Here is a 27,898-nt window from a genome sequence, read left to right as displayed (position 1 = left end):
AAACTATTTTATCACTTTTTGAATAATGCTGTATTGTAACAAAATGTGAAAAAAGTCAAGGGATCTGAATACTTTATGAATGCACTGTGTCTATATACAAAAATGTCATGCCCTGATCTGTTTCACCTGTCGCTGTGACTGTCTTCACCCCCTCCAGGTGTCGCTTATTTTCCCTAGTGTATTTATCCCTGTGTTTCCTGTATCTCTGTGCCAGTTCATCTTGAATGTTTAGTCAAGTCAACCAGCTTGTTTTTCCCCATACTCCTTTTCTATTCTCTTTTGCTAGTCTTCCCAGTTTTGACCACTGCCTGACTCTGAACTACTTTCCCGCCTGCCTGATCATCCTGCCTGCCCTGACCTTGATGCTGCCTGCCCTGACCTTGAATCTGCCTGCCCTTCGGTACCTATTGGACTCTGAACTGGTTTTGACCTTTTGCCTGTACACGACAATTCTCTTGCCTACCCCTTTTTGGATTAATAAACATTGTAAGACTCCAACCATCTGCCTCCTGTGTCTTGCATCTGGGTCTCACCTTGTGCTTTGATACAAAAATACAACCAAGTAATAGACAAATCATGTTTTAAAGAAGAAGCAGGAAGGGTAATAGGAATATATACACAATGAATATGTTTAATATTTCAGTGGTGATGCCCGAGAAGCCGGTGTTTGAAGGGGTGTTGTGCCAATATATCCTCCATCACCGGCTTTGAGGGCATCATCATTTTTATACAACGGGTAACATTTTCAAATAATGATTGACATATTTTAATGAAAAACGTTATTTTGAGAAATATATTCATACTATTTCTTCCTTCCAAAAGATATAGTCCCGATATAGTCCCGGCAGGCTGGTCATTCGTTCTATTGGTTCAGTTGCTAGAGACGCGACCCAGTCGTTTAGTCTTTTTGTTCTGTATCTATGGACGCGACCCAGTCATTCGTTCTAAATGTTCCATTGCCATACTGGCTGGCAATGTTCTTATCCCTTGCTTGCTAGCCTACTACGGCTAACTTACAGTCACGTCAAAAAGTGCAGCCAGAATAACAGCAAAGTAGCTGCATTTGTTTAAGCTGCTTTCTAGTGACATTTATTTGCATACATCCATAAAAATTTGCTAATGATTTCGCCTGGCATATAAAATGTGCTCACTCGTCAGGACACTGTTGTTCAGAGGAGCTAGCCAACAACACAGCTAACACAATCACAAACTGAAGCTGGAAAGACTGCAAAACGTTCACCTTTTTCTAATTTACATTTCTTTGTATATATACATCAAAATTATGCCAGCTGATTCAAGATTTCGATTGGCTGAGAAACACTGCCTGCATGTCTGTCTCGTCCCGACTCCCGACATGTTCATTACTATGGGACAGCTGGAGATGGAATTTGAATATTGAAACAATGTTGCAAATGTCGGGGAGACAGACAGCAAGTTTATACAAATCTCCGCTGTCTAAAAGAAATGTGAGATAATGTCTGGATGCTTTTTATAGTGGATATCAAGTTAATAAATTGCTTGGCTGGGCTGATGAGACAGTGGATTGCGCAGTCAGATGGAACAGAGTAAATAGTCATTTTAAGGTCTAGATTTAGCCTGTGGTAACTTGTGGAATAGACACCTGCTGTAATGCAGTTTTAACCAATCAGCATTCAGGATTAGACCCACCCGTTATATAAACTATGAATATACTATGAATACTACAGAATATGGTGGTATGTGCAATAAAGTAAATAGTAGCAGCAGTATTGACCGCGTGTGTGTGTCTCTGTTTAGTCTTCCTACCTCCACTGCACTTGACTCTGCTGCAGCAGCTGAGCTGTCTGTGCATCGTCTACCGTCACTGGGACCAGAAGATGAGGGGATCACACTGCCTGTACTGGGCCCAGCAACATTCTAGTGGTGAATGAATAAACACATACAGATTAGACAAAGAAGAAAATCACTGAATAAATGCCTCATAGATCAGTGGTTCTCAAAGTGGGGTTTGGGGTGTCACACGTGAAACTCAGCAGCATTGCAGTTCTTGATACAAGCTTGGCACCTACTATCATACCTGTTCAAAGGCACTTAAATCTTTTGTCTTGCCCATTCACCCTCTGAATGGCACACACACAATCCATGTCTCAATTGTCTCAAGGTTTAAAAACCTTCTTTAACCCGTCTGTTCCCCTTCATCTACACTGACTGAAGTGGACATCAATAAGGCATCATAGCTTTCACCTGGATTCACCTGGTCAGTCTCCATCATGGAAAGAACTGTCCCTTATGTTTTGTACACTCAGTGTATATCTACTATATACTGTATCTACTGCTGATTCGGAGTTTGACTGAAGTGCCTATATCTGTGCAGCTTACAATGAGGAACCCTGTTGTGTCTGCCTGAGGGGAGAAGCTGAAATTCTAGGTGGAGGACATGGGAGGGTTAGTCTCATGATTGTTTGTTCATAAACACAGTCTGCAATGCAGAGCTACCTCACACCTACTGTATCACCTTCATGGCTGTCTGGACCAGGCAATTGATTTGTTATTTAAAGTAACTGACACGTTTCCAAACCTGGCTGAAATGCCATAGAATACTCTATATGGCAGCCTGGTAGAATAGGAGCATGCCCTTCTGTTTGACTCCAAAAACCCTGAACCTACGCAGAAAATAAAGGCATTGTTAGACACTAGAACATTTGTAAGAGTGGACCTGAATTTTTGTCCACGTTATGGACCACCACAGGTGAGTGGTCACCAATAGATTTGGGGTCAAAAAAACATTTCCACAGTTTGCTGGACATTTAGGATGAGGTACACAAACCTTTGCATCTCTGACATATACACAGTCGTGTCAGTGTCTATACATTAGACTGAGAATGGAAATATCAGAAAACTGGACAACATAGTCTACTTGTACATTCATTTGTATACTGTGTGAATAGGATGGGTGAACTCTCAGCCTTGGGGGGCACCTCAATGACCTTTGGCTCCCGTTGGTCAGAAATGAGTGATACCACCTGATGGTATAGGGTTTGACTGATATCTGTCTGAGTTTACTGAGGAGGATGTGTGGCTGCAAGATGTTAAATGCTGAACTAAAATTCACAAATAGCAGTCGAGCATAAGCCTTGGGGTTCTCCAGATGTTGCAGGATGAGATGCACTATGCTGAAGATTGCTTCATCAGTGCCACGCTTGTATTCTTAAGCAAACAGACACAGGTCCGACAGTGTGTTGAGTCTGAGGGAAGCTTAAACACCATGATCTTTTCAAGACAATTGATTACAATGGAGGACAGAGCAACAGGTATACAGTCTTTGTTTTCTTTGGGAGAAGGCTTTAAGGGAAGAGGGGTGATGATTGCTTTCTTCCACCAAGGTGGAACTGTGTGGGAATGTACAGACCTCTGAAAGACCAGGACCCAGGCTGGTGTAACTAAGGGAATGGCGTCGGCCGTTTTACGGGCTCCTGACCAATGATGCTTTTTTGTTTTTGCATTGATCATAACTTTTTTTTGTACATAATGCTTCCGTCATAATTTCCTATGACTGAAAATAGCTTCTGGACATCAGAACAATGATCGCTAACCTCGATTTGGATGAAGAATTCTACTTCAATGACTCGGCCGCGAAGGACATACTGTTCAACTGGGACCAGGTCCTAATCCCTGACACTGAGACAATGAAAAGATGAGCTCCGTTCGAGATTATTATATTAACGGGACCTGGATTACCAAGACTCATGAGCTGACCAGCTGGCAAATGTCTTCACAGGCATTTTCAAACTCTCCCTGACCCTTTCTAAAGGACTATCGCACCGTAGCACTCACATCTGTAGCCATGAAATGCTTTGAAAGGTGGGTCAATGCTCACATTAACACCATCATCCCAGACACCCTGAACCCACTCCAGTTCACATACCGCCCCCAACAGGATGCAATCTCTATTGCACTCCACACTGCCCTTTCCCACTTGGACAAAAGGAACACCTACGTGAGAATGCTGTTTATTGACGACAGCTCAGTGTTCAACACCATAGTTCCCTTGAAACTCATCACTAAGCTAAGGTCCCTGGGACTGAACACCTCCCTCTGCAACTGCATCCTGGACTTCCTGACGGGCCACCCGCAGGTGATGAGGGTAGGCAACAACACATCCGCCACGCTGACCCTCAACACGGGGGCCCCTCAGGGGTGTATGCTTAGTTCCCTCCTGTAGTCCCTGGTCACCCATGACTAAGTGGCCATGCACGACTCCAACGCCATCATTAAGTTTGCCGACAACGATGAGATTGCGTACAGGGATTAAGTCAGAGACAACAACCTCTCCCTCAACGTCAGTAAGACAAAGGAGCTGATCGTAGACTACAGGAAACAGAGGGCTGAGCACAGCCCCATTCACATCAATGTTGAGTAGGGAGCTTCAAGTTCCTCTGTGTCCATATCTGTCACGAACCGGTTCAAAGTTCATAACAAAAAGGGAGACAAAGTGGAGATAAGGAATAACAAAATATATTTATTCACTGGAGTAAACTAAATACAATTAACAATGGTGTGTGTAGTCAGTAATCAGTAGTGTAAGTGAGTGTTTGCGTGCATAAATGCGATAATGAGGGGTGTTGAAAGGTGCCAAAGCACGCACACAAACAAACAAACAAACAAACAAACAAACAAACAAACAAACAAACAACCACAAAAATGCCACAACCAAACTCTATCAGTGTGTCTACATGGAGAGAGTCTCCTCAATAAATGGGGAAGAGGTGTATTTATCCCAGGACACACCCGAGCCAAGGTGTGTCCCATTTCGCTGACGACCCTCCTGGCTCTGCCCACCGACATCCTATTAAGGAAAACAAGAGCAAAGAGAAATAATTCGGCAGACAGAGTGGGAGGGTCATCACACATCACTAAGGGTCTATCATGGTCCAAACACACCAACACAGTTGCGAAGAGGGCACGACAATGCCTTTTCCCCCTCCAGGAGGCTGAAAAGATTTTTCATGAGACCTCTCAGATTCTCAAAAAGTTCTACAGCTGCACCCTCGAGAGGATCTTGACTGGCTGCAATCACCACTTGGTATGGCAACAATTTGGCATCCATAGTGGGTAGTGCGTACGGCCCAGTACATCATTGAGGCCAAGCTCCCTGCCATCCAGGACCTATATACCAGTTGGTGTCAGAGGAAGGCCCAAAAAATGGTCAAACACTCCAGCCACCCAAGCTACAGACTGTTTTCTCTGCTACTGCACAACAAGCAGTACCAATGCACCAAGTCTGGAACCAACAGGACCATGAACAGCTTCTACCCCCAGGCCATAAGACTTCTAAACAAAACTGCTAAATAGCTAATCAAATGACTTCCCGGACTACCGGCATTGACCCTTTTTGCACTAACTCTCTTGCACTGACTCTATGTACACATACTGGACCCTACCCACACACTCACACATACTTACACTGACACCCCAACACACACATACACACACTGCATAAGCCCACAAAAACATAACATTCACACACATGTAAACTGATGCCACACACTCTAACACACACACACACACTTTCACACTCAGTGTAACCGATGTGAAATGGCTAGCTAGTTAGCGGTGGTGCGCGCTCACTCGCTCTGAGACCTTGAAGTAGTGGTTCCCCTTGCTCTGCAAGGGCCGCGGCTTTTGTGGAGCGTTGGATAACGATGCTTCGTGGGTGTCTGTTGTTGATGTGTGCAGAGGGTCCCTGGTTCGGAGCGAGGGGACGGACTAAAGTTATACTGTTACATTGATGCTGCTCATTGACTCGTTATTGGTACTCGCTGTACAGTATAGGGCCATGTTATTTTTACTCATTATTTGTATTCGTTATTCACTATGTATTTTTTCCCCCTGTGTCACTATTTATGTGTTTTATCTTATCTTTAACTCTGCATTGTTGAAATTGGACCCGTAAGTAAGCATTTCACTGTTCGTCTACACCTGTTGTCTACAAAGCACGTGACAAATAACATTTTATTTTATTGGAAAGTTCCTCTGCACAAAGCAGAGACGCCATTGGGGCCTGTTGTCAGGTTGCTTAAAGAGTCTTGTGGCCTCTCTAGGGTTACATTTTAACTTGGGCTCACAGCCATCATTAACAAAGGTGTTGAGCAAGTATGCAGAAGTCATGACTTTAATTTGCCATTGTCTTTTCATCTGTTGTGTATACTGGCTTTCTGGTAGGACTCGTATAAGTGATGGATTTTTATTGTTAACCCTTGTCCTTGAATACTGTTCATTCTGGGCTGGTATGCTGCCAAATTCTACAATAGTGATTGCTGTATATTGAGCCAAACACAATTCGGGCATTGGGCCACCAATCGCTGCCAGAACATCTTTAATGCGCCTAAGCATAGATTCAACAAGTGTCTGGAACTCAATTGGAGGGATGCGACACCATTCTCCCGTGAGAAATTCCATCATTTGGTGGTTTGTTGATGGTGGTGGAAAGCGCTGCCTCAGGCGCCGCTCCAAAATCTCCTAGAGATGTTCAATTGGGTTGAAATCTGGTGGCTGAGACAGCCATGGCACATGGCTCACATAATTGTCATGCTCATCAAACCATGCAGTGACCACATGTGTGCTGTGGATGGGGGCATTGTCCTCCTGGAAGAGACCACTCCCATCAGGATGGAAATGATTCACCATAGGTTGAAGGTGTTCACTCCGGATGGCTGTGTATTTATCAGGGTTGAGTAGACCTAAACCATGGCATGAAAATGCAGCCCACATACCATAACCGATCCGCCAGAACCCTCATTTACTCAAGTGTTTCCTTTATTTTGCCAGTTGCCTGTAGCTATTACTACTCTGACTTTGGGGCGAAGCAGTATATACCGTCATCTTTGCTATATCACACTTACTCAAGTCCACCCTGTTTGCGCTAGCAGGGTCTAGCCTAATCAAAAGTCAAATTTCCCCTCTTGCATTGCTGGAAGCTATTATTACTGTGACTTGTACTGTATATGGATAATATTCTCGAATAGAAATGATAGGAGGCCGTCTGCTCTCTTTAAACGTCCTTTATTTCAAATAGTGATGTTCCAGATGCGTATCAAAATAAAGAATAGTGGAAGAGAGTGTGCTGGTCCCCATATCTTCTAATATTCTGTAATAATAACATGTAAGAACATGGACTGTTGCCCATCATTGCAAACGAAAATGTGTCGTTAGGGCGTCGCCGGAACATCAGTAGGTTGTCATGGTCGCCGGGATGTCCTTAAGACATCCACTGTTTGCTTATATGTTTTTATGCTTTTCTACTGGATATTTATTGCACTTAAAGACGAAAAACCTGTCAACTTTAACATGCTGCCTTTTTCTATATCTCTGAAAGCTTGTACATTTAATCCCACCAACAGAGGTAGTGATGATTTCAGTATTTCTTTTCATCCCGCCATACACCTCTGTGTAAAACGAGCCATAAAAACATTTCCAGGCTTTGGGACAGATGCTCACTTGTGAGCCAATCAGAAAGATTCACAGAAATGCTTTTATTCATTTATTCTCTCCATTTAAATGTATACAGTTCCGTCCTTGAGCTGTTCTTGTCTATTGTCGCAGAAATGCCTTGGCATTTAGCCTGGAGGAACGCACACAGTGCATCTGCCATTTCATCTGGTGGCTACTTTCAGCCAGCTTCATCTCATTCTCGATACCATGTCTTGTTTTGAGATGTTTTGACTGACGTCACGTCGATGCTAATATGGTTCAAAATTCGCTAGCTATTCAACAAGTGTAAGGATGTGTTTAATTAAGAGACAAGTGCTCATTGTGCAAACGTATATATGTTTTCAATAAACATTGGAGACAAAATATAGTTTAGATGTTGTCAAGAATCTTAGGCCAACGCTGTCTGTTTCGCTACATAGTTGCGCACACGTTGGTTTTGTTGCTAAACAATGCAGGCAAAGATATTTATAACTAACCCAAGATAGTTAATTGATGTCATTTACGGTGGGAGCAAATTAATTGCATAGCGGGCAGAATACGCAAGAAGGTGGACAAAGCCACACACGAGCTAGCGTTGTAGCATATAGTTAAATTCAAATCAAATTTGATCAGTCATATGCGCCGAATACAACAGGTACCTTACAGTGAAATGCTTACTTACGAGCCACTAACCAACAATGCAGTTTTTAAAAAATGAATCAGAATAAGAAATAAAAGTAATAAGTAATTAAAGAGAAACAGTAAAATAACAATAGCGAGACTATATACAGGTGGGTACCGGTACAGTCAATGTGTGGGGCACCGGTTAGTTAAGATAATATGTACATGTAGGTAAAGATATTAAAGTGACTATGTATAGATGATAACAACAGAGAGTAGTAGCGGTGTAAAGGGGGGGGCAATGCAAATAGTCTGGGTGGCCATTTGAATAGATGTTCAGGAGTCTTATGGCTTGGGGTAGAAGCTGTTAAGAAGCCTCTTGGACCTAGACTTGGCGCTCCGGTAACATTGTCGTGCAGTAGCAGAGAGAACAGTCTATGACTAGAGTGGCTAGAGTCTTTGACAATTTTTAGGGCCTTCTTCTGACACCACCTGGTATAGAGGTCCTGGATGGCAGGAAGCTTGGCCGCAGTGATGTAATGGGCCGTACGCACTACCCTCTGGCATCCTCCCTATATATAAGTTGTGCCTGGCCATGCAGTCATGAGTGAACAGGGAGTACAGGAGGGGACTGAGCACGCACCCCTGAGGGGCCCCGGTGGTGGGATCAGCGTGGCAGATGTGTTGTTACCTACCCTTACCACCTGGGGGCACCCGGTCAGGAATTCCAGGATCCAGTTGCGAGGGAGGTGTTTAGTCCAAGGGTCCTTAGCTTATTGATGAGCTTTGAGGGCACTATGCTGTTGAATGTTGAGCTGTAGTCATTGAATAGCATTCTCACATAGGTGTTCCATTTGTCCAGGTGGGAAAGGGCAGTGTGGAGTGCAATAGAGTTTGCATAATCTGTGGATCTGTTAGGGCGGTATGCACATTGGAGTGGGTCTAGGGTTTCTGGGATAATGGTGTTGATGTGAGCCATGACCAGCACTACAGACATGAGTGCTACTGGTCGGTAGTCATTTAGGCATTTAGTGTTCTTGGGCACAGGGACTATGGTGGGCTGCTTAAAACATGTAGGTATTACAGACAGGGAGAGGTTGAAAATGTCAGTGAAGACACTTGCCAGTTGGTCAGTGCATGCTCGCAGTACACGTCCTGGTAATCCGTCTGATCCTGCTGCCATGTGAATGTTTTTTTTTTTTTTACCCCTTTTTCTCCCCAATTTCATGGTATCCAATTGTTGTAGTAGCTACTATCTTGTCTCATCGCTACAACTCCCATACGGGCTCGGGAGAGACGAAGGTTGAAAGTCATGCGTCCTCCAATACACAACCCCACCAGCCGTACTGCTTCTTAACACAGCGCGCATCCAACCCGGAAGCCAGCCGCACCAATGTGTCAGAGGGTACACCGTGCACCTGGCAACCTTGGTTAGCGCGCACTGCGCCCGGCCCGCCACAGGAGTCGCTGGTGCGTGACGAGACAAGGACAGTCTGATGGCACAGCTGGCACTGCAGTACAGCGCCCTTAACCACTGCGCCACCCGGGAGGCCCTGCCATGTGAATGTTGAACTCTGGTTGCCTCTTTAACAAGCTGAAAGAAATTTGGTATGACAGATTTCAGTTTCCCTGCATTAAAGTCCCCAGCTTCTTGGAGCGCAGCCTCTGGGTGAGCGTTTTCCTGTTTGCTGATGGCGGAATACAGCTCATTCAGTGCAGTCTTAGTGCCAGCATCGGTCTGTGGTGGTATGTAGACAGCTACAAAAAAATTCAGATGAAAACTCTCTAAGTAGATAGTGTGGTCTACAGCTTATCATGAGATACAAAAATGATTAAACGTGGATCAAACAAGCTCCCTTTTCAGAAAGAGATTTCTAAAGCACATACAAGTTTCTAAAGTTTCTAAAGCACATACAAGCACCTTTGTTCCACAAAATTCAAGTTGTTTGGGGAAAATATTATTAATATTTTATTCTATTATATTCCATTATATTCTTATTATACAATATATGTGTTGACTGTTATTAGGGCAGGGGAATGTACGTGTGTCTTATCTGTTAAAGTAACAAAATAACAAACTATTGATTGTATCCTTTTCCCTCTCGCTCTCATCCAACACTTCCCACACTGCCCCTACTCGGATGGTATCGCGCCGTCCCAACCTTCGCTCTCTCTCCCCCGCTACTCTCTCCTCTTCCATCCTATCATCTCTTCCCTCTGCTCAAACCTTCTCCAACCTATCTCCTGATTCTGCCTCCTCAACCCTCCTCTCCTCCCTTTCTGCATCCTTTGACTCTCTATGTCCCCTATCCTCCAGGCCGGCTCGGTCCTCCCCTCCCGCTCCGTGGCTCGACGACTCATTGCGAGCTCACAGAACAGGGCTCCGGGCAGCCGAGCGGAAATGGAGGAAAACTCGCCTCCCTGCGGACCTGGCATCCTTTCACTCCCTCCTCTCTACATTTTCCTCCTCTGTCTCTGCTGCTAAAGCCACTTTCTACCACTCTAAATTCCAAGCATCTGCCTCTAACCCTAGGAAGCTCTTTGCCACCTTCTCCTCCCTCTTGAATCCTCCTCCCCCTCCCCCTCCTCCCTCTCTGCAGATGACTTCGTCAACCATTTTGAAAAGAAGGTCGACGACATCCGATCCTCGTTTGCTAAGTCAAACGACACCGCTGGTTCTGCTCACACTGCCCTACCCTGTGCTCTGACCTCTTTCTCCCCTCTCTCTCCAGATGACATCTCGCGTCTTGTGACGGCCGGCCGCCCAACAACCTGCCCGCTTGACCCTATCCCCTCCTCTCTTCTCCAGACCATCTCCGGTGACCTTCTCCCTTACCTCACCTCGCTCATCAACTCATCCCTGACCGCTGGCTACGTCCCTCCCGTCTTCAAGAGAGCGAGAGTTGCACCCCTTCTGAAAAAAACCTACACTCGATCCCTCCGATGTCAACAACTACAGACCAGTATCCCTTCTTTCTTTTCTCTCCAAAACTCTTGAACGTGCCGTCCTTGGCCAGCTCTCCCGCTATCTCTCTCAGAATGACCTTCTTGATCCAAATCAGTCAGGTTTCAAGACTAGTCATTCAACTGAGACTGCTCTTCTCTGTATCACGGAGGCACTCCGCACTGCTAAAGCTAACTCTCTCTCCTCTGCTCTCATCCTTCTAGACCTATCGGCTGCCTTCGATACTGTGAACCATCAGATCCTCCTCTCCACCCTCTCCGAGTTGGGCATCTCCGGCGCGGCCCATGCTTGGATTGCGTCCTACCTGACAGGTCGCTCCTACCAGGTGGCGTGGCGAGAATCTGTCTCCTCACCACGCGCTCTCACCACTGGTGTCCCCAGGGCTCTGTTCTAGGCCCTCTCCTATTCTCGCTATACACCAAGTCACTTGGCTCTGTCATAACCTCACATGGTCTCTCCTATCATTGCTATGCAGACGACACACAATTAATCTTCTCCTTTCCCCCCTCTGATGACCAGGTGGCGAATCGCATCTCTGCATGTCTGGCAGACATATCAGTGTGGATGACGGATCACCACCTCAAGCTGAACCTCGGCAAGACGGAGCTGCTCTTCCTCCCGGGGAAGGACTGCCCGTTCCATGATCTCGCCATCACGGTTGACAACTCCATCGTGTCCTCCTCCCAGAGCGCTAAGAACCTTGGCGTGATCCTGGACAACACCCTGTCGTTCTCAACTAACATCAAGGCGGTGGCCCGTTCCTGTAGGTTCATGCTCTACCACATCCGCAGAGTACGACCCTGCCTCACACAGGAAGCGGCGCAGGTCCTAATCCAGGCACTTGTCATCTCCCGTCTGGATTACTGCAACTCGCTGTTGGCTGGGCTCCCTGCCTGTGCCATTAAACCCCTACAACTCATCCAGAACGCCGCAGCCCGTCTAGTGTTCAACCTTCCCAAGTTCTCTCACGTCACCCGCTCCTCCGCTCTCTCCACTGGCTTCCAGTTGAAGCTCGCATCCGCTACAAGACCATGGTGCTTGCCTACGGAGCTGTGAGGGGAACGGCACCTCAGTACCTCCAGGCTCTGATCAGGCCCTACACCCAAACAAGGGCACTGCGTTCATCCACCTCTGGCCTGCTCGCCTCCCTACCACTGAGGAAGTACAGTTCCCGCTCAGCCCAGTCAAAACTGTTTGCTGCTCTGGCCCCCCAATGGTGGAACAAACTCCCTCACGACGCCAGGACAGCGGAGTCAATCACCACCTTCCGGAGACACCTGAAACCCCACCTCTTTAAGGAATACCTAGGATAGGATAAAGTAATCCTTCTCACCCCCCTTAAAAGACCTAGATGCACTATTGTAAAGTGGCTGTTCCACTGGATGTCATAAGGTGAAAGCACCAATTTGTAAGTCGCTCTGGATAAGAGCGTCTGCTAAATGACTTAAATGTAATGTAAATGTAATGTATGGTATAGCCAAGTAGTCTATAGGCTGCACCGACCTGTAACATAATTCAACTCAAAATGACTATTATGTTATTTTGAAATAACATAACAAGAAATAGAGGAAAATGGGACTGTTTGAAAAGGGATCATATAAACATTGCCTCTTTTTCTTTTACTGGCAAAAGGCTGTGAATTCTGTGTCAGTTAGGTATTATATGGATAATCATGTTGATTCATGGGTGTCAGTAATATGCAAATAATTGTCCACTTATGAATTTGACAGTATAGGTGTAATTTCCCCAGCCCCATCATTTACCTTATTGTAAACAAGGTGGCAGGAATGCTGAAATTACAGATCGTGCCTTTAAATGAACTAGATAACCTGAATATACAAGGGGGCTGTCATTCATGGCATGGACAATATGTCTTCACATTAGGCCACTCATACAGCAGATAAACTCATACGAAGGGTTGTTGTTCCTTGTGGCATCAAGTCAACAAGGTGAAAAGTTTATACACCAATAGGTGTGTCGTCGGCCAGAAAACTTTGAAGAGGAAGAAGGAAAGTGTTAATGGGAAACATGGGAAATGTAGGGCGGTAACGCATCAAATTGAATGCCCACCGCCGTTAAACCTCATAGAAGAAGAAGATGGGAAATGTAGTTTAGATGCGGAGTCTGGGGTCGCCATCATCATCACGCGTGGTTTTCCCCCGATGTTCAACCAGTGACGATATCCGCAGGCATTAGGTGTTTGTTTTACGAATAAGTACTTGAAGTAGATTTGCTTTTGTTTCGATTGTCATTTTATTTCGTTTTTTTTTTGCCAGTGTATTTGCTTCCATTCATCGTCTCCGTTCGCGGGGAACTCAGAGGTAACGTTAGCTAGCTGGGTAGCATGTTAAATTGACTTGCTAATTATGAAACGTTACGTTAGCCACGGTTATTGCTAGCTACCATGCGGGGTTAAACTATTTCGATATATAGATACTATAGCTGACAAAAAAATACAATGACCTGACTGCTGTCCAAATAACGTTAGATACCTATATTATTTTTGATGCATTCCACAAGTGTATAGCGCACTGTAGCTGCCTACGTTAGTTGCTAGCTAGCCTAGATAGAAGGCCTATTTGGGCCAAAGTTTGGCCCGTAAGGCAGGGGGCTCGTTCCAAGCCTTGGTTCGATCCTTGTGGTTACTGGGGGAGATGACGCTCACAAATAGTGTGTTTGTCAAAACGTTGTCTTTTATAAGTGCATTAACTAACTAGTCAGGTAACGTTAACAACTGATTTCGACGTATTGCCCGCTAGTTCGCCAACGTTAGTTATTTCGCTAGCTAGATATCCACGATTCATTGTAGCCGGCCATTTGCTCCTACTAGTTTAGTGCGTAACGTTAGCTAAATAAGTTAGCTAGCTAGCTATCTCAGTTTCTGACCAATCTCATACTATTAACGTTAGCTAGCTAGGCTTATTTGTCTCTTTCCTGTTGCAAAGTGTTGTGGTATGGTACAGCAGTAGCTAGTTAACGTTAGTTGGTTACCTAGAGATTGGTGGGTTCAAAAGCAGGTCACTGTTTTTTAAATATTTTTTGGCTAGCTATTGGTGACTATATTATTACGCTCTACTAAGCTAACTGTTGTATTCAGGAAGTAAACGGAATTTCAAATACCAAATGTTTATCATACTTCCTGAATTAAATCATTATTGACCCCAACTAGGTGTTTTGGCGTTTATTACAGTGTAGCCTAGTTTGGAATCTCTTCTATATCATCAATATGGTTTATAGGGGAGGATTGTTATAGTTAACTATTTGTGCATTGTACCTACCCAATCCACTCTCATTTAGTCTTTATTGGCATGCCTAACTCCATAGTGCAGAGTGGATGGCTTATGATACTATGACCAACATTTATTTTACAATAGTGTACTTCCTGATTTGTAGGCTGTCAATTCTGTTCTGTTCGGGACTGACAAATAGGCCTACCCTCTATCATTCCAGTCCCCATCATTTTAATACTCTCACTTATCTGACCATTGTCCTGTCTCTCTCCACAGAGGAGCCATGTACAACGGCATTGGCCTGACCACGCCACGAGGCAGCGGCACCAACGGCTATGTGCAGCGCAACCTGTCGAGCGTGCGGGCAAAGCGTCCACGGGACGAGCGCGGCGGCGAGCGAGACGAGAAGGACCGTGAGAGGCTGGAGAGCCAGCTGAACCGTCAGCCCAATGCCGAGATCCTGGAACACCAGAGAAAGAGGCAACTGGAGGTCAAGTGTGCAGAGCTGCAGGATATGATGGAAGAGCAGGGGTAAGAAAGAGGGATGGGTGGATAGGTGAGGGAGGGAGGGATGGGTGGGGGAAGAGGAAGGAGTAAGAGTGAGAGAGGGGATTTAATTAAGCTGGCCAGTGTTGCACTGGGCTATGGCCCGTGTTGCACTGGGCTATGGCCCGTCACGTGACCGGATGAAGCCGCTGAGGAAGGCGTGCCCTGGTCAAATTGAACGGTAATCTGCACCGCTCTGTCATATTGTCAACTATGCAGCGTGTTGTTTAGAAACATCTGTTTTCTATAAAATGTATATTGTTACATTTCAGGCTAGTTTCCATTGGGAAGGCAGGTGAAGCAATCACTTTCATATGTGAACACAGAATCCTACTCATTACTCCACATGCTTAACCAACATCACTTTTTTGGGGGGAGGCAATGTCGGCCAGAGCGGGGGCCCTGGTTCACACCGGGGAAGCAGTCCGGTTCCAAAATGAATGCAGTCACTTTTCACCCAGTGCAAACTCCAGGCAGCCGGACCATTTTAATCAATTCCCCTCCGAGAGGAATGGGAGGGACTGAAATATTTGGAGAGAAAAGGGTGAAGATATGGGGTGCAGAAGGGGAGAGTTAGCTGCTGAGTCTTATCTCTGTGTGTGTGTGTGTTGGATGACAGGTATTCCGCTGAGGAGATTGAAGAGAAGGTGAACAGCTTCCGCATGATGCTGCAGGAGAAGCAGGAGCCGCCTTCGGCCCCCACCGAGAGACCATTGTAAGTACACACCACCACAGATCACTGTAGAGTAATGAAACTAGTGAAACCACCACAGATCTGGCCATCACTACGGACTAGTGACATTTCTACTGCAGACTACTACAGACCAGCATGGCTGCACAAACTTTAAATCAACTCAAATCCGGCTTTATTTATGCAGCACATTTCAGACATGGAAAAATCTAAGAAAATAAAAATGAAATATTTACTCAACAAAGAGGATTAAAAAAAAGAACAATGAACAAAAAACTGACTGACTAAAAAGCACCCTAAGGAAAAGTAAAGCTAAAGGGTGTCTGTCTCTGATCTCTTAAAATGTAAAAAGTTTCAGTCCCCTTCAGGTTCTCAGGCTGGGGGCATAGTAACTCTAGGCTGCCTGGCCATGCCTCTTGGTCCTAGTCTTTGGTATAGTTAAACGGCAAGTGCCAGGGGACCTACTGGGTACATACCTTAAAAATTGGAAACTCACAGGCAGCCAGTGCAGAGCCCTGAAACTGTGTGCTCTCTGTCTGGTCTTGGTCAGTACCCGTGCTGCAGCATCCTGTATGTTTTGCAGTTGACCAATAGCATCCTTGGATAGACCAGACAGGAGAGCATTACAGTTGTCAAGCCTGCTTGTAATAAAAGCGTGGATGATGAGTCTCTGTATCAGCCTGAGAGAGAAATGGCTGCACTGTGGCAATGTTCCTCAGGTGTTAAAAGTCTGTTTTGGTCACATAAATTATTGTTAATTTTTTTTAAGCCTTTATTTAACTAGGCAAGTAAGTTAAGAACAAATTCTTATTTTCAATGACGGCCTAGGAACAGTGGGTTAACTGCCTGTTCAGTGGCAGAACGACAGATTTGTACCTTGTCAGCTCAGGGGTTTGAACTTTTAACCTTCCGGTTACTAGTCCAACACTCTGACCACTAGGCTACCCTGCCGCCCCGAATCACACACTCCTAATGTGTGATTCGAAATTGAGTTCACAATCTAATATACCACCTTGGTTTTTTACCTGGTGTTTGGTCTTTATTGCCTGTGAATTAAAATGTGCGGCCAGATACTCTCTGTGCTTTGGCTCCAGAAATAAGTACCTCGGTCTTGTCTTGGAGCTAAAATCCTCTTGTGACTGAAATGTAAAGTTGTGTATAGTCTGCTTAGCAGTGAAAATCAATGCTGTGCTTTCTGATAAAGCTGCCAAGGGGTAAAATATACAGTTGAAGTCAGAAGTTTAAATGCACCTTAGTCAAAAACATTTTAACTCAGTTTTTCACAATTCCTGACATTTAATCCTAGTAAAAATTTCCACAATACGGCGGGTGAATTTTGAACCATTCCTCCTGACAGAGATGGTGTAACTGAGTCAGGTTTGTAGGCCTCCTTGCTTGCACACACTTTTTTTTAGTTCTGCCCTCAAATTTTCTATGGGATTGAGATGGCCACTCCAATACCTTGACTTTGTCGTCCTTAAGCCATTTTGCCACAACTTTGGAAGTATGCTTGGGGTCATTGTCCATTTGGAAGACCCATTTGCGACCAAGCTTTAACTTCCTGACTGATGTCTTGAGATGTTGCTTCAATATATCCACATAATTTTCCTTCCTCATGACACCATCTATTTTGTGAAGTGCTCCAGACCCTCCTGCAGCAAAGCACCCCCGCAACATGATGCTGCCACCGTGCTTCATGGTTGGGATGGTGTTCTTCGGCTTGCAAAGCCCCCCCCCCTTTTCCTCCAAACACAACGATGGTCATTATGGCCAAACAGATTTTTGTTTCATTAGACCAGAGAACATTTCTCCAAAAAGTACAATCTTTGTCCCCATGTGCAGTTGTAAACCGTAGTCTGGCTGTTATATGGAGGTTTTGGAGCAGTGGCTTCTTCCTTGCTGAGCAGCCTTTCAGGTTATGTCGATATACGACCCGTTTTACTGTGGATATAGATACTTTTGTACCTGTTTCCTCCAGCATCTTCACAAGGGGCTTTGCTGTTGTTCTAGTATTAATTTACACTTTTTGCACCAAAGTACGTTCATCTCTAGGAGACAGAACGCATCTCCTTCCTGGGCAGTATGACAGCTGCGTGGTCCCACGGTGTTTATACTTGCATACTAGTGTTTGTATAGAATAGCATTGTTCCTTCAGGCATTTGGAAATTGCTCCCAAGGATGAACCAATTTTTTTTCTGGGGTCTTGGCTGATTTCTTTTGATTTTCCCATGATGTCAAGCAAAGAGGCACTGAGTTTGAAGGTAGGCCTTGAAATACATCCACAGGTACACCTCCAATTGACTCAAATGATGTCAATTAGCTTATCAGAAGCTTTTAATGCCATGACATTTTCTGGAATTTTCCAAGCTGTTTAAAGGCGTATGTAAACGTCTAACCCACTGGAATTATGATACAGTGAAATAATGTCTGTAAACAGTTGTTGTAAAAATTACTTGTCATGCACAAAGTAGATGTCCTAACCGACCTGCCAAAACTATAGTTTGTGAACAAGAATTTTGTGGAGTGGTTGAAAAGTGAGTTTTAATGACTCCAACCTAAGTGTATGTAAACCTCTGACTTCAACTGTATAAACTGAACAGTACCAGACCCAAAATTGAACCTTGTGGAACCCCGCGCCGTGATAAGTATTTTCTGAGTTATGTTCACCAAGGGTGACAAACTCTCGACCGGTTAAATGGGTCCTAAACCAATTTAGAACTGGACCAGAGTGGCCAACCAACCTCTCCAATCTGTCCACAGTCTCGGTCAACAGTCTTAAATCCAAGGACAGAATGGAGAGGGGGGTTGGCCTCGCCCTTGGTGTAATCGGTAAAGCAGTGCTTTGGTGGCCTTATACAGGGTTTTGGCCAACACCGGTGGCTGAAATTGAAACACTATAGCATGCTGCTTGAAAGACCCAACGTCACCAAATGAAATGTCCTTACAGCTGAGACCATAAATAGAAATAGATGCTGTCCCCACCCTTTTTCCTTTTTAATGATAGTGTGAAAAGCTGTAGTCTGAGGGGAGAGTCTCTACAGTCAGCCATGTGTCAGTGTGAAACATGAAATCAACTTTGCGCTCAGTAATGAGGTCATTCACGAGAGGTTTTTACTAGTGATTGCATTTAAGAGTGTTATATTCAATGTGTGGGCCACTCTTCACCTGGGGCATCTGCCTAGAGGTAACCAATGGAATAACAACCAAATTATTAACGTTACAGCCACGTTTTCTGACAGTCTCCAACCTATCAGAATGGTACGAGGTGAGTTTGTATTAACTCACTAGAAAGCAGAGTTAAAGGAACATAAAATTAGGTTACTTGCAATAACCAAAGTGCCATTGTTGTCGGGGTTGATATGGTTTCCTCTTCTGCTTATTCTGACAGGGAGAACTGGAGCACTACCAGACCCTGTCTGTCAGTCTGTAAAACAGGTTGATGTTGCTGGGACTGGAGCACTACCAGACCCTGTCTGTCAGTCTGTAAAACAGTTTGATGTTGCTGGGACTGGAGCACTACCAGACCCTGTCTGTCAGTCTGTAAAACAGTTTGATGTTGCTGGGACTGGAGCACTACCAGACCCTGTCTGTCAGTCTGTAAAACAGTTTGATGTTGCTGGGACTGGAGCCCTACCAGACCCTGTCTGTCAGTCTGTAAAACAGTTTGATGTTGTTGCTGGGACCCTGTCTGTCAGTCTGTAAAACAGTTTGATGTTGCTGGGACTGGAGCACTACCAGACCCTGTCTGTCAGTCTGTAAAACCCTGTACCAGACCCTGTCTGTCAGTCTGTAAAACAGTTTGATGTTGCTGGGACTGGAGCACTACCAGACCCTGTCTGTCAGTCTGTAAAACAGTTTGATGTTGCTGGGACTGGAGCTCTACCAGAACCTGTCTTGTCAGTCGCTAAAACAGTTTGATATTGCTGGAAATTGGAACCCCTGCGGTTAGGGGGAATCCCATCTCTTTTAAGAAGTTCTGGTTGCGCCCACAAAAAGACATTCCTGTCATTGCAAAGTTTCTTCGGGTACTCGTTTTGGGCAAAGAGTCGGCTGAAATGTTCCGAACCCCTTCGGTAGCACGGGAGAGGGCCAGAGATAATAATCATCTTCCCTCTGCTAGCAAGGGTCTTTAAAAAAACTATGTGTAGTTCTCCCTCAGATCGCCTAAAACGAAGATTGTTTAAACCTACGTGAGTGACGATGGTGTCTATTGGAGTAGTTGACCAGAACCGTGGGCAGGAGAGTTGATGTCATGGACACGGGCTCCTGGGTGACAGTGGACCTTAGTCGGTCTGTCAGACCAACATCTCCCACCATCGAGCTGCCCACAAGGATTGTGGTAGTGATGGAATCCGAAGGGGAAACAACCTGCTGAACTGTGATGGCTATCAGGCTGTTGGTATACACCCATGCTCCGTGCGGATTCCGGGGGCTGCTAGGTCCATCTCAAGCGGTGCGAAGCTGTTTGATAGCTGGATCGGATCTTCTAGGCTAGATGGGTGACCTAACTGCCTCCCCGATCTCCTACGCCTATGTCCAGTCTCCCGTGGGGCCGCGGAGTTGCGCTTCACATCTGTCCGTTGGATTGGGAGAGATCAACGCTGCCCGACTCATCAACAGCTTTGCTATTAGCAGCCATTTAAAACAGAGATTTGGGTTGCCTGGGTTACAGCAAGGTCGGTGTACATAGAAAGCAGGGTTTTCTTTCCTCGCAGCCAAGCTAACAGCCGGAGGATCTCTTTCCTAAGCTGCTTGATGCTGGTGCTTTTAGGGAAGACTAATCCTTGTCCATTTTCCACTTCCACCTTGTGATTGTGTGGAAATCATCTCACACCTGAAGCATTTGTGCCCAGCCTGGGATGAAAACACTGGTGGGCTAGCACTGCTGATGTTCGCACGTTGCAGAATCAATAACAATAAAAACAGCAAACCGAGTGTGGGCAGTGAAGTGTTCTGTTGCTTGGTGACGTGGCGCTTCCTACAGTTGCTGACCATTGAACACGGTGGCGAAACACCACTGTTCCACTCTTTGGGAGTAACCTAGCGTGACAATAATAGGACCTATTGAACAATGCCCCGCACCCCCCTTTCTCTCTCAGGGCGACAGAGACTCACGCCCTGGCTGCAGCCAATCAGCAGAAGAACGACCGGCTGAAGGCGGCGTTCGGCATCGCCACGGACTACGTAGATGGCTCCTCCTTCCATCCGGAGCGCAAGGAGCGAGAGAAGGAGAAGAGGGAGCAGGAGAGGCTGGAGAGGGAGAAGCAACAGCATCAGAAATATGCGTAAGTCAAGGGGGGGGGTCTCGTAGCTAGCTAGCCTTTCTCGTGTAACTCTGATTTTCCTTTGTTTATCCCCTCTGTTACTTACCATCTCTTTATTTCTCTCTCTTCCTCGCCGTCTCTCTCAGGCTGGTAGAAGAGTCAGAGGACTCTGACTCCCCGGCCCAAAAACAGAGCCGCAAGAAGAAAAGGAAGAAAAACAAGAACAGAGACAGGTGAGAAAAGAGGGAGAAAGAATGGAATGAGACGGTCCTATTTTGTGTGCGTGCGTAAAAATAATGCACAGCGTGTTTGATCAACATGTCACTTTACTCTCTTCTCTTCAGCTCAGAGAGCCCTTCCCCCTCTCCTAGACGGGTGAAAAAAACTAAAAAGAAGAAGAAGAAAAGGTTTACCGGTTGTTTTTTTCCCCTTCATTTTGCAGTCAGTGAATGGACTTCATGTCCGGCGTAGTGTCACAATGTTGCTAGTTATTTCAGAACATCTCAATTGCAGTGGATCAGAACCTCTTGTGTAAGAGATGTGTGCGCTTACAGCTTGACGATCGCCTGTGCTCGCGAGGACTCCTTAGGGCTCAGACACACCAATACAATTAGCTGGCCCAGAGTACTTAGCACCTCTGAATGTAATTTGCGCACTGAGTGCGTACCGGTTTTACATGTGGAATCACGTACAGCGGGTGTTCCCTGAAAAAACGAAGCGTGCTGAACGATTGACAGACAAACGCTGGATTCACGTTCGGGGTGATGTGTGTGAGCCTTTACCCTTTTTTTCAGCTTAATGAACAAAGACTCTGTGTTCTCTGTTCTAGGGACGGGTCGGAAGAAAAGGATGACAAAGATAGGTGGGTCCTGCAGAACGTGGGTCCTACAGAACGTGGGTCATAGTGTGTGTGTGTGTACTAAAATACTTTCTTTGTTCCCCATCTCAGCTCCTCAGACGAGAAGCAGGCGTCTAAGAAAAAACGCAAGAGAAGTGAAAATGAGACTCCACCCCAGAGTAAGACACGGCGCCATAGGAGTGGGTCCTCCAGCTCTGCTCACAGGTAATTCCGGGTCACCAGAACAATTGGGGGTTGTAACTTACTCTAAATTCCTAGGTTTTCCACAAATCCCCGTCGACGCTAGCGAAAATTTGCAATCCTACTCGCATCAATTCTAGTCATTCAATTCAGTAACTTAAAAGTCAAGGCAGTTTTGAGTTGCACCCCATGCTGTTATTCTATCTCTCATGCCATAACTCCATTTGATCAGCCAATCCCCTGCCCCGCTGAGAGAGAGGCAGAAGAACCAGCCTGTCAAGAGAGCAGAGGAGGGGAGAAAGGGGCTATCTCCTGACAGGAGGGGGCGTGGTCGCGAGGACGGGAGTCCACAGCGTTCGGGAGGCAGAGCGGTAAGACCACCAATCACAGGTCTGGTGATCAGCTCCCTCTACCATTTCAAAACCTGCTTTGTGCCAATTGGGCATAATCAATGGCCTCCAGCACTCGCTAATTCTCTATTTTCTGCTCACCTCTCTCTCCTTACCTCCTTTTCCCTCTCAGAGATCTCCCAGGTATCCCAGCTCCCCTGAACGCCGACCGAGGGCAGACAAGGAACGGGAGAAGGAGCGACTGAAGGACAAAGAGAAAGGAAGAGAGAAGGAGCGTGAGAAAGTGAAGCCTACCAGAACGAGACACGACTCCTCTTCCCCCTCTCCTCCTCGACTGGAACGAGAGAAAGGCAGGCGCTCCAGAAGTGGAGAGAGGGAGCGAGAGAAGGATAGAGGAAAGGAGAGAACAATGCTGCAGAGGAGCAGACACGACTCTTCTTCATCCCCCTCTCCACCCCCGAAACAACTGGACACCAGGAAACAGAGGAGCGGAAAGGACAAACCACAAATGCGAGACTCCTCGTCTCCCTCTCCAGAAAGAGAGGGAGCAAGGAGAGGAAGGAGCGGAGAGGGGGAGCGAGGAAAGGAAAGAAATGCCCGAGCCCCAGCTGACAGAGAGAGGGGGAGGGGGAGTGAGAAAGAAGGATCTCCCCCTAGTCGGAAAAGTGATGGCGGGAGAGGTAGAAACTCATCCCGCGACTCCACATCCCCTGTCCCTCAGTCACCTCTCACCAATGGACGACAGAAAGAAAGGGAGCACGAGGGAAGGAGGGGGAAAGAGAGGAAACCGGAGGAGAGGGGGAAAGAGGGAAACCGGAGGAGAGGGGGAAAGAGGGGAAACCGGAGGAGAGGGGGAAAGAGAGGAAACCGGAGGAGAGGGGGAAAGAGAGGAAACCGGAGGAGAGGGGGAAAGAGAGGGAGAGGGAATTGAGCAAAGAGAGGGAGAAACCAGAGGAGCAGAGGAAGCGGGAGATCGAAAGGGAAAAAGAGAGGGAGCGAAACCGAGATGGAGGGAGAGAGCGCGAGAGGTCCGGCAGACTGTCTTCTACCCAACAGCCATCTACCTGTTTGACTGAAGACCTCCGCGCAGAGGGTGAGGGGGAGAGGAGGGACAGAGAGAGGGGGGCGGGAGAGAAGGAGAGAAAAAGACAAGCAGAGGAGGACAACAGGCGGGAGAACAGAGACCGGAGCCTGCAGGAAAAGGAGCGAGAGGAGTTGAAGGCAAAGGAAAGGGAGAAGGAGAAGGAAAGGGAGAAGGAGAAGGAAAGGGAGAAGGAGAAGGAAAGGGAGAAGGCGAAGGAAAGGGAGAAGGAGAAGGCAAAGGAAAGAGAGGAGAAAGCGAATGAGAGCAGCAGTAGCAGCGGGAGTGACAGTGACAGCTCTTCCTCATCCTCAGACTCATCCTCATCATCATCCTCCTCTTCTTCCTCGTCCTCCGAGGGAGAGAAGAAAAAGGGAACCGTGGTGAAGAGCAGCCCAGTGAAAAAAGCCCTCCCCGCTCTCATCTCCCCTCCCACTGTAGGTGCTGCCTTCCAGAGGTATCTGGCCAATGGGGGCAGAGAGAGCGCTTCAGAGAGTGACGGACAGAGAGCTACCGGGAGAGAGAAGGAACGTGAGAGAACAGGAGGGGACAGGTTCCTGCTCTCTGAAAGGGAAAACCCGCCTCCTGCTCCCCAAAAAGCTCCGGTCTCCCAACTCCCCTCTGCTGCAGAGCGCTACCCCCCCACAGACAGAGAGAAGGAGCGAGGGAAGGGACAGGAGAGGTACAGCCCCACCGAGGTAGAGAGCTCCAGCCCTCCACCCTCTCCTCCCAGAAGAGGAGCCTCCAAAGGCGGAGGCGAGAGGTACTCCCCCACTGAAGTGGAAAGAGAGAAGGAGAGAGAGGGAGGGGTGAAGAGCCAGGCCAGGAGGGCAGAGCAGTACAGCCCCTCTGAGCAGGAGAGAGAGTGGGAGAGGAGGAGGGCGCCCTCCCCAAAAGCCCCCGCAGCAGCAGTTGTCCCGCGGCCCTCCCCCCTCGCCGCACCCCCACGGCAGTACCAGGACCCCCCCACTTGCTCCCCCAGCTCCCGACGACAAGCCGCCACCCGGAGAGCCTCCCCTCCGTCCCGCTCCCCGACTCGCCACTACGCCCCACGGCGGAGCCGCAGCCGGGAGCTAGAGCACAACCGAGAGAGGCAGAGAGCGAGGGATAGAGGGAGGGACCGTTCCAGAGACAGAGGAGCCAGAAGGAGCAGGTCGAGGAGTCCCAGAAGACGCAGTCCCCTCTACAGGTAGGACCAGGACTTATTCACACCAAATCAAACGCAACTCAACTATACACACATCAATCAAACATCACACACAGTGGGGCAACTTCCTGTGTACATAAATCAATAATAACTCAATTCAAATCTGCCAAGACCTCAGATTGCCAAACCAGATTCTGAATTGTTTATTTAATTTATATTTTGTATTTGTTTTCAGGTCCCGGCGATCCCCCTCTCCCGTTCGACAAAGGAGAAGCAGTCACTCGCTATCCAGAGAAAGGCAGAGACACCAGGAGAGAGAGAAGAATAGAGAGCTGGAGAGAGCGAGGGAAAAAGAGCGGCAACGTGAAAAAGAGCAAGAGAGGCGAGAGCGTCAACCTCTTAAAGAGGTCCCCCCACCCCGTCGCTCACCCTCTTCATCTTCTCGTTCTTCTTCTTCTTCCTCATCCCCATCCCCCTCTCCGGCCCGAGAGAGAAAGGAGCCGCCTGTAGAAAAGGTGATGAAACCAGCAGTAGAGAAAGACCGAAGAGGTGATAGAGAGGAGCGAGAGAAAGGGGAAGACAGAGGAAGGAAGGCTTGTTCCATCTCCTCACCGCTCCCCTCCAAGGAGACCAGTCCCCTTCCCAGCCAATCAGAAATCAGAGCCCACCCCAAAGAAACACGGCACTCTGACCCGCCCCGCTCCAGGTCGCCACAGGCCCTCAGCCATTCAGAGACCAGAGTCTCTGTACGAGATACCTCGAGGACCCAATCACCTGCGGTGCTCCCCTCAAAAGGCTCTGCCCACCCCACAGACCGACCAGTCAGGACTGAAAACGGTGTGAGCGAGAAGGGGGTCGAAGAGAAAAAGAAAGGAAAGATGGGCAGCCCCAGCTCATCATCATCATCTCCTCCTCCTCGTCATCTTCCTCTTCGTCTTCATCAGACAGTTCTGACTCTGATGCAGCGCAAGGAAAAGCGTAAGGAGTGTTAAATGACTGACATGTTTTTACATTTGGATCATAATATATTGAACATTGCCGATAGAGATGTCCTAAATAGAGCTGACATGATTCCTCTCTTTACAATGTCCCCCTCTCTCTCTCTCTCTCAGAGGTGCCAGGATAGCGGCTGCCCATAGCTCTTCCTCCTCCTCCTCCTCATCATCCTCTTCTGAAAGCGAGAAGGAAGACAAGAAAAAGAGGTAATGATGCTGACATAATGTTAACTACTTGTTACAGATCTATTATTTCCATTGATTCGTGACCAGAACAACTCCTATACTTTAATGCTTCTAGTTATGATTCATGGAAATGACAATGTTATTTATTGTTATTCAAAAAGTCTGGAATATTTCTGTAACATACAGGAACCAGTTGATCTTTGACATTTGACATCATCTCTTCCAGCCCGGCGCGACCTCACAGAGTGCCAGCTGATTCGCTGAGAGACTCGCGCTCACTCAGCTACTCTCCACCCAGACAGAGGCGACCTGCACATTCCCCACCCACCCGCAGGTCAGTAGCCAACTAGCCAATTTGAAGGCAAACATATTTCTGTGTTCCTATTGGACAAAACATACTCCTATTTAAAATGATTGACTCCAACAGAAGGTGCAGGTTTCGAGAAATAAGTACATGTTAATGTTTTACGGAGGGAAAATTGACATGTCATTCTCGCCTAGCCATCTTAAGATGAATGCACTAGTTGCATATGGTCTGCTAAATGACTAAAATGTAAATAAACTACTCTGTATGTCAATCGTGATTGTGGAGTTGTCTGTATTGATTTATTTGGTTATTCTTCCTCTTTTTTTCTAGGAGTGGCAGCAGGCAGTCCCCAAGCCGATCTCCAAGCAGTCGGAGAGGAAAATGACCCTTCACTCTGAAATGTAACTAACTTTCCCTCCCCCTCAATCCTCAGATTTTTCCTAAACACTTCTGGGCTGGTTTGAACTGGACTGTACCATTGGATATTATAGGGAGGGGGAAGTTAAGGACATTCGATCTGTGAATGACCGAGTGAATTAAGCATTGTTGTTGATTCTGTGGCATGAGGATAGCACCACAGGAAGAGAGAGGCAGAATTTGAAACCCAACAGGGGCCAAGAGGTCTGCTTTTAGTCAAGGGTTTCTGTACATTTTGTTTTATGCTGTACTGTAAGGAAGAGATGTAACTGTAAATGGTAGGTGAGAGTCCGTGATAGGAAAGTAACCTCTGTGCAGACCCATACAGACTGGAGTGAAGCATTCCAGTATCAAAACACACACACACACACACAAAGTCCTATTAAATTATCTCACAACAACAAAGTAACTTTCACTGCGCTTTTTCTGCCCCTCTGTATTTGCCCATTCTACATGTAGATATGACTCATCTGTATTTTGGTTATCTCCGAATGGATTACGTGCTGTTTCCATATATGTTGACTAGAAACTGCAACTCTTGGTTTGTTTCTCTTTGTGAAAATAAAAAGTTGTATCTTCCTTTGTGTTGGCAGTGATTTGATTTTAAACCATGCAACCATTTGGAAGTAATTTCTGCAACCTAGAACTAAAATCTCGTTCCATTGTATGTTAAATACGTCTGTCCACAACGGATTTGTTTGTAAGTAAACAGTGCAATTACTAACCAGGTTTCCCATCCACACTTTTTATGCGAAGAATGTACTGTAATCTGGTTTATCTTCTTTGAGAAACTTTCTGATTTGATTTAATTTTGTTCAGTTCATTTGTACTTAAATTACTATGTTGATGGAAACAGAACATTTGTAGATAAACTTTCCAAATGTCGACAAAACACGCAAGACAAGGTGGCATCTTTTTGTGTCAGTAAAATGAATTATGCGAGAATTGTAGGTGGAAATGAATTTCTGCACATTTCGCTATAATATATGTAAAATTGGAGTAACGAACGTGTCCTCGCTATTAATCGAAAGTGTCTCGAAGGGTGCAATTGCGGCCTGCAATTCAGTACGTTCCTGCATGCGCAGGAACACTTTTTATACTTATATTGGTCCATTTTTAATCTATGACACAGGGGCAGTACAATAGGTGGCGTTAATGCACAAGAACGTTGGATGCCAGCCACCGCTGAACTCCACAGAAGAGGCGGGTACAGTTTCCCCGCAGCAGTTCTGCGAATGGCAGATGTTAGGCAGACAGGCGCGAAGGACACTGCTAGTTTGTCATTTGTCAATATGAAATTTGGCCAAAAGAATAATGAAATTAATTACATCAAATTGTTTCAGCTTATTTCTATTGTTGGTGAAGAATCCAAGCAGTACACCTCTCCACAATAGTGTAAAATCTTCAGAAATGTGTTCAATTATAAATCTACTGATGTCTTGCCACAATTTTATTACACGAATACAATGTCAAAAAAGATGCAACACTGTTTCTGGGTGGTCATTACAAAAGGTACAAATTGAGTTGATGTTTTCCTTAAACTTTTTCATATGGTGGTTGGCAGGATAGTATTTATGAAGGAAACTTATTTAATTTTGTTAACAAGTAGG

At 46.3% G+C, this 27,898-nt stretch overlaps 1 protein-coding gene across 1 annotated transcript; it reads left to right on the top strand.

Moving 5' to 3' along the window:
- The first annotated feature begins 13,152 nt into the window (after window positions 1-13,152).
- On the top strand, window positions 13,153-26,867 carry srrm2 (serine/arginine repetitive matrix 2). The gene is given in 16 exon segments (XM_065011052.1): window positions 13,153-13,356; window positions 14,542-14,796; window positions 15,431-15,526; window positions 20,602-20,787; window positions 20,913-20,999; window positions 21,111-21,233; window positions 21,500-21,628; window positions 21,716-21,829; window positions 22,038-22,176; window positions 22,328-22,978; window positions 22,981-24,425; window positions 24,619-25,286; window positions 25,289-25,361; window positions 25,496-25,585; window positions 25,791-25,898; window positions 26,202-26,867. Coding segments are annotated over 15 exon segments (4,212 nt in total). The 5' UTR covers window positions 13,153-13,356; window positions 14,542-14,548; the 3' UTR covers window positions 26,257-26,867.
- Window positions 26,868-27,898: the final 1,031 nt, after the last annotated feature.

Source organism: Oncorhynchus nerka, linkage group LG26 (assembly GCF_034236695.1).
Source record: "Oncorhynchus nerka isolate Pitt River linkage group LG26, Oner_Uvic_2.0, whole genome shotgun sequence".
Classification (NCBI taxonomy): Eukaryota; Metazoa; Chordata; class Actinopteri; order Salmoniformes; family Salmonidae; genus Oncorhynchus; species Oncorhynchus nerka.
The sequence above is the reverse complement of the archived record's forward strand: the minus strand, read 5'-3'. Positions and strand labels throughout refer to the sequence as shown.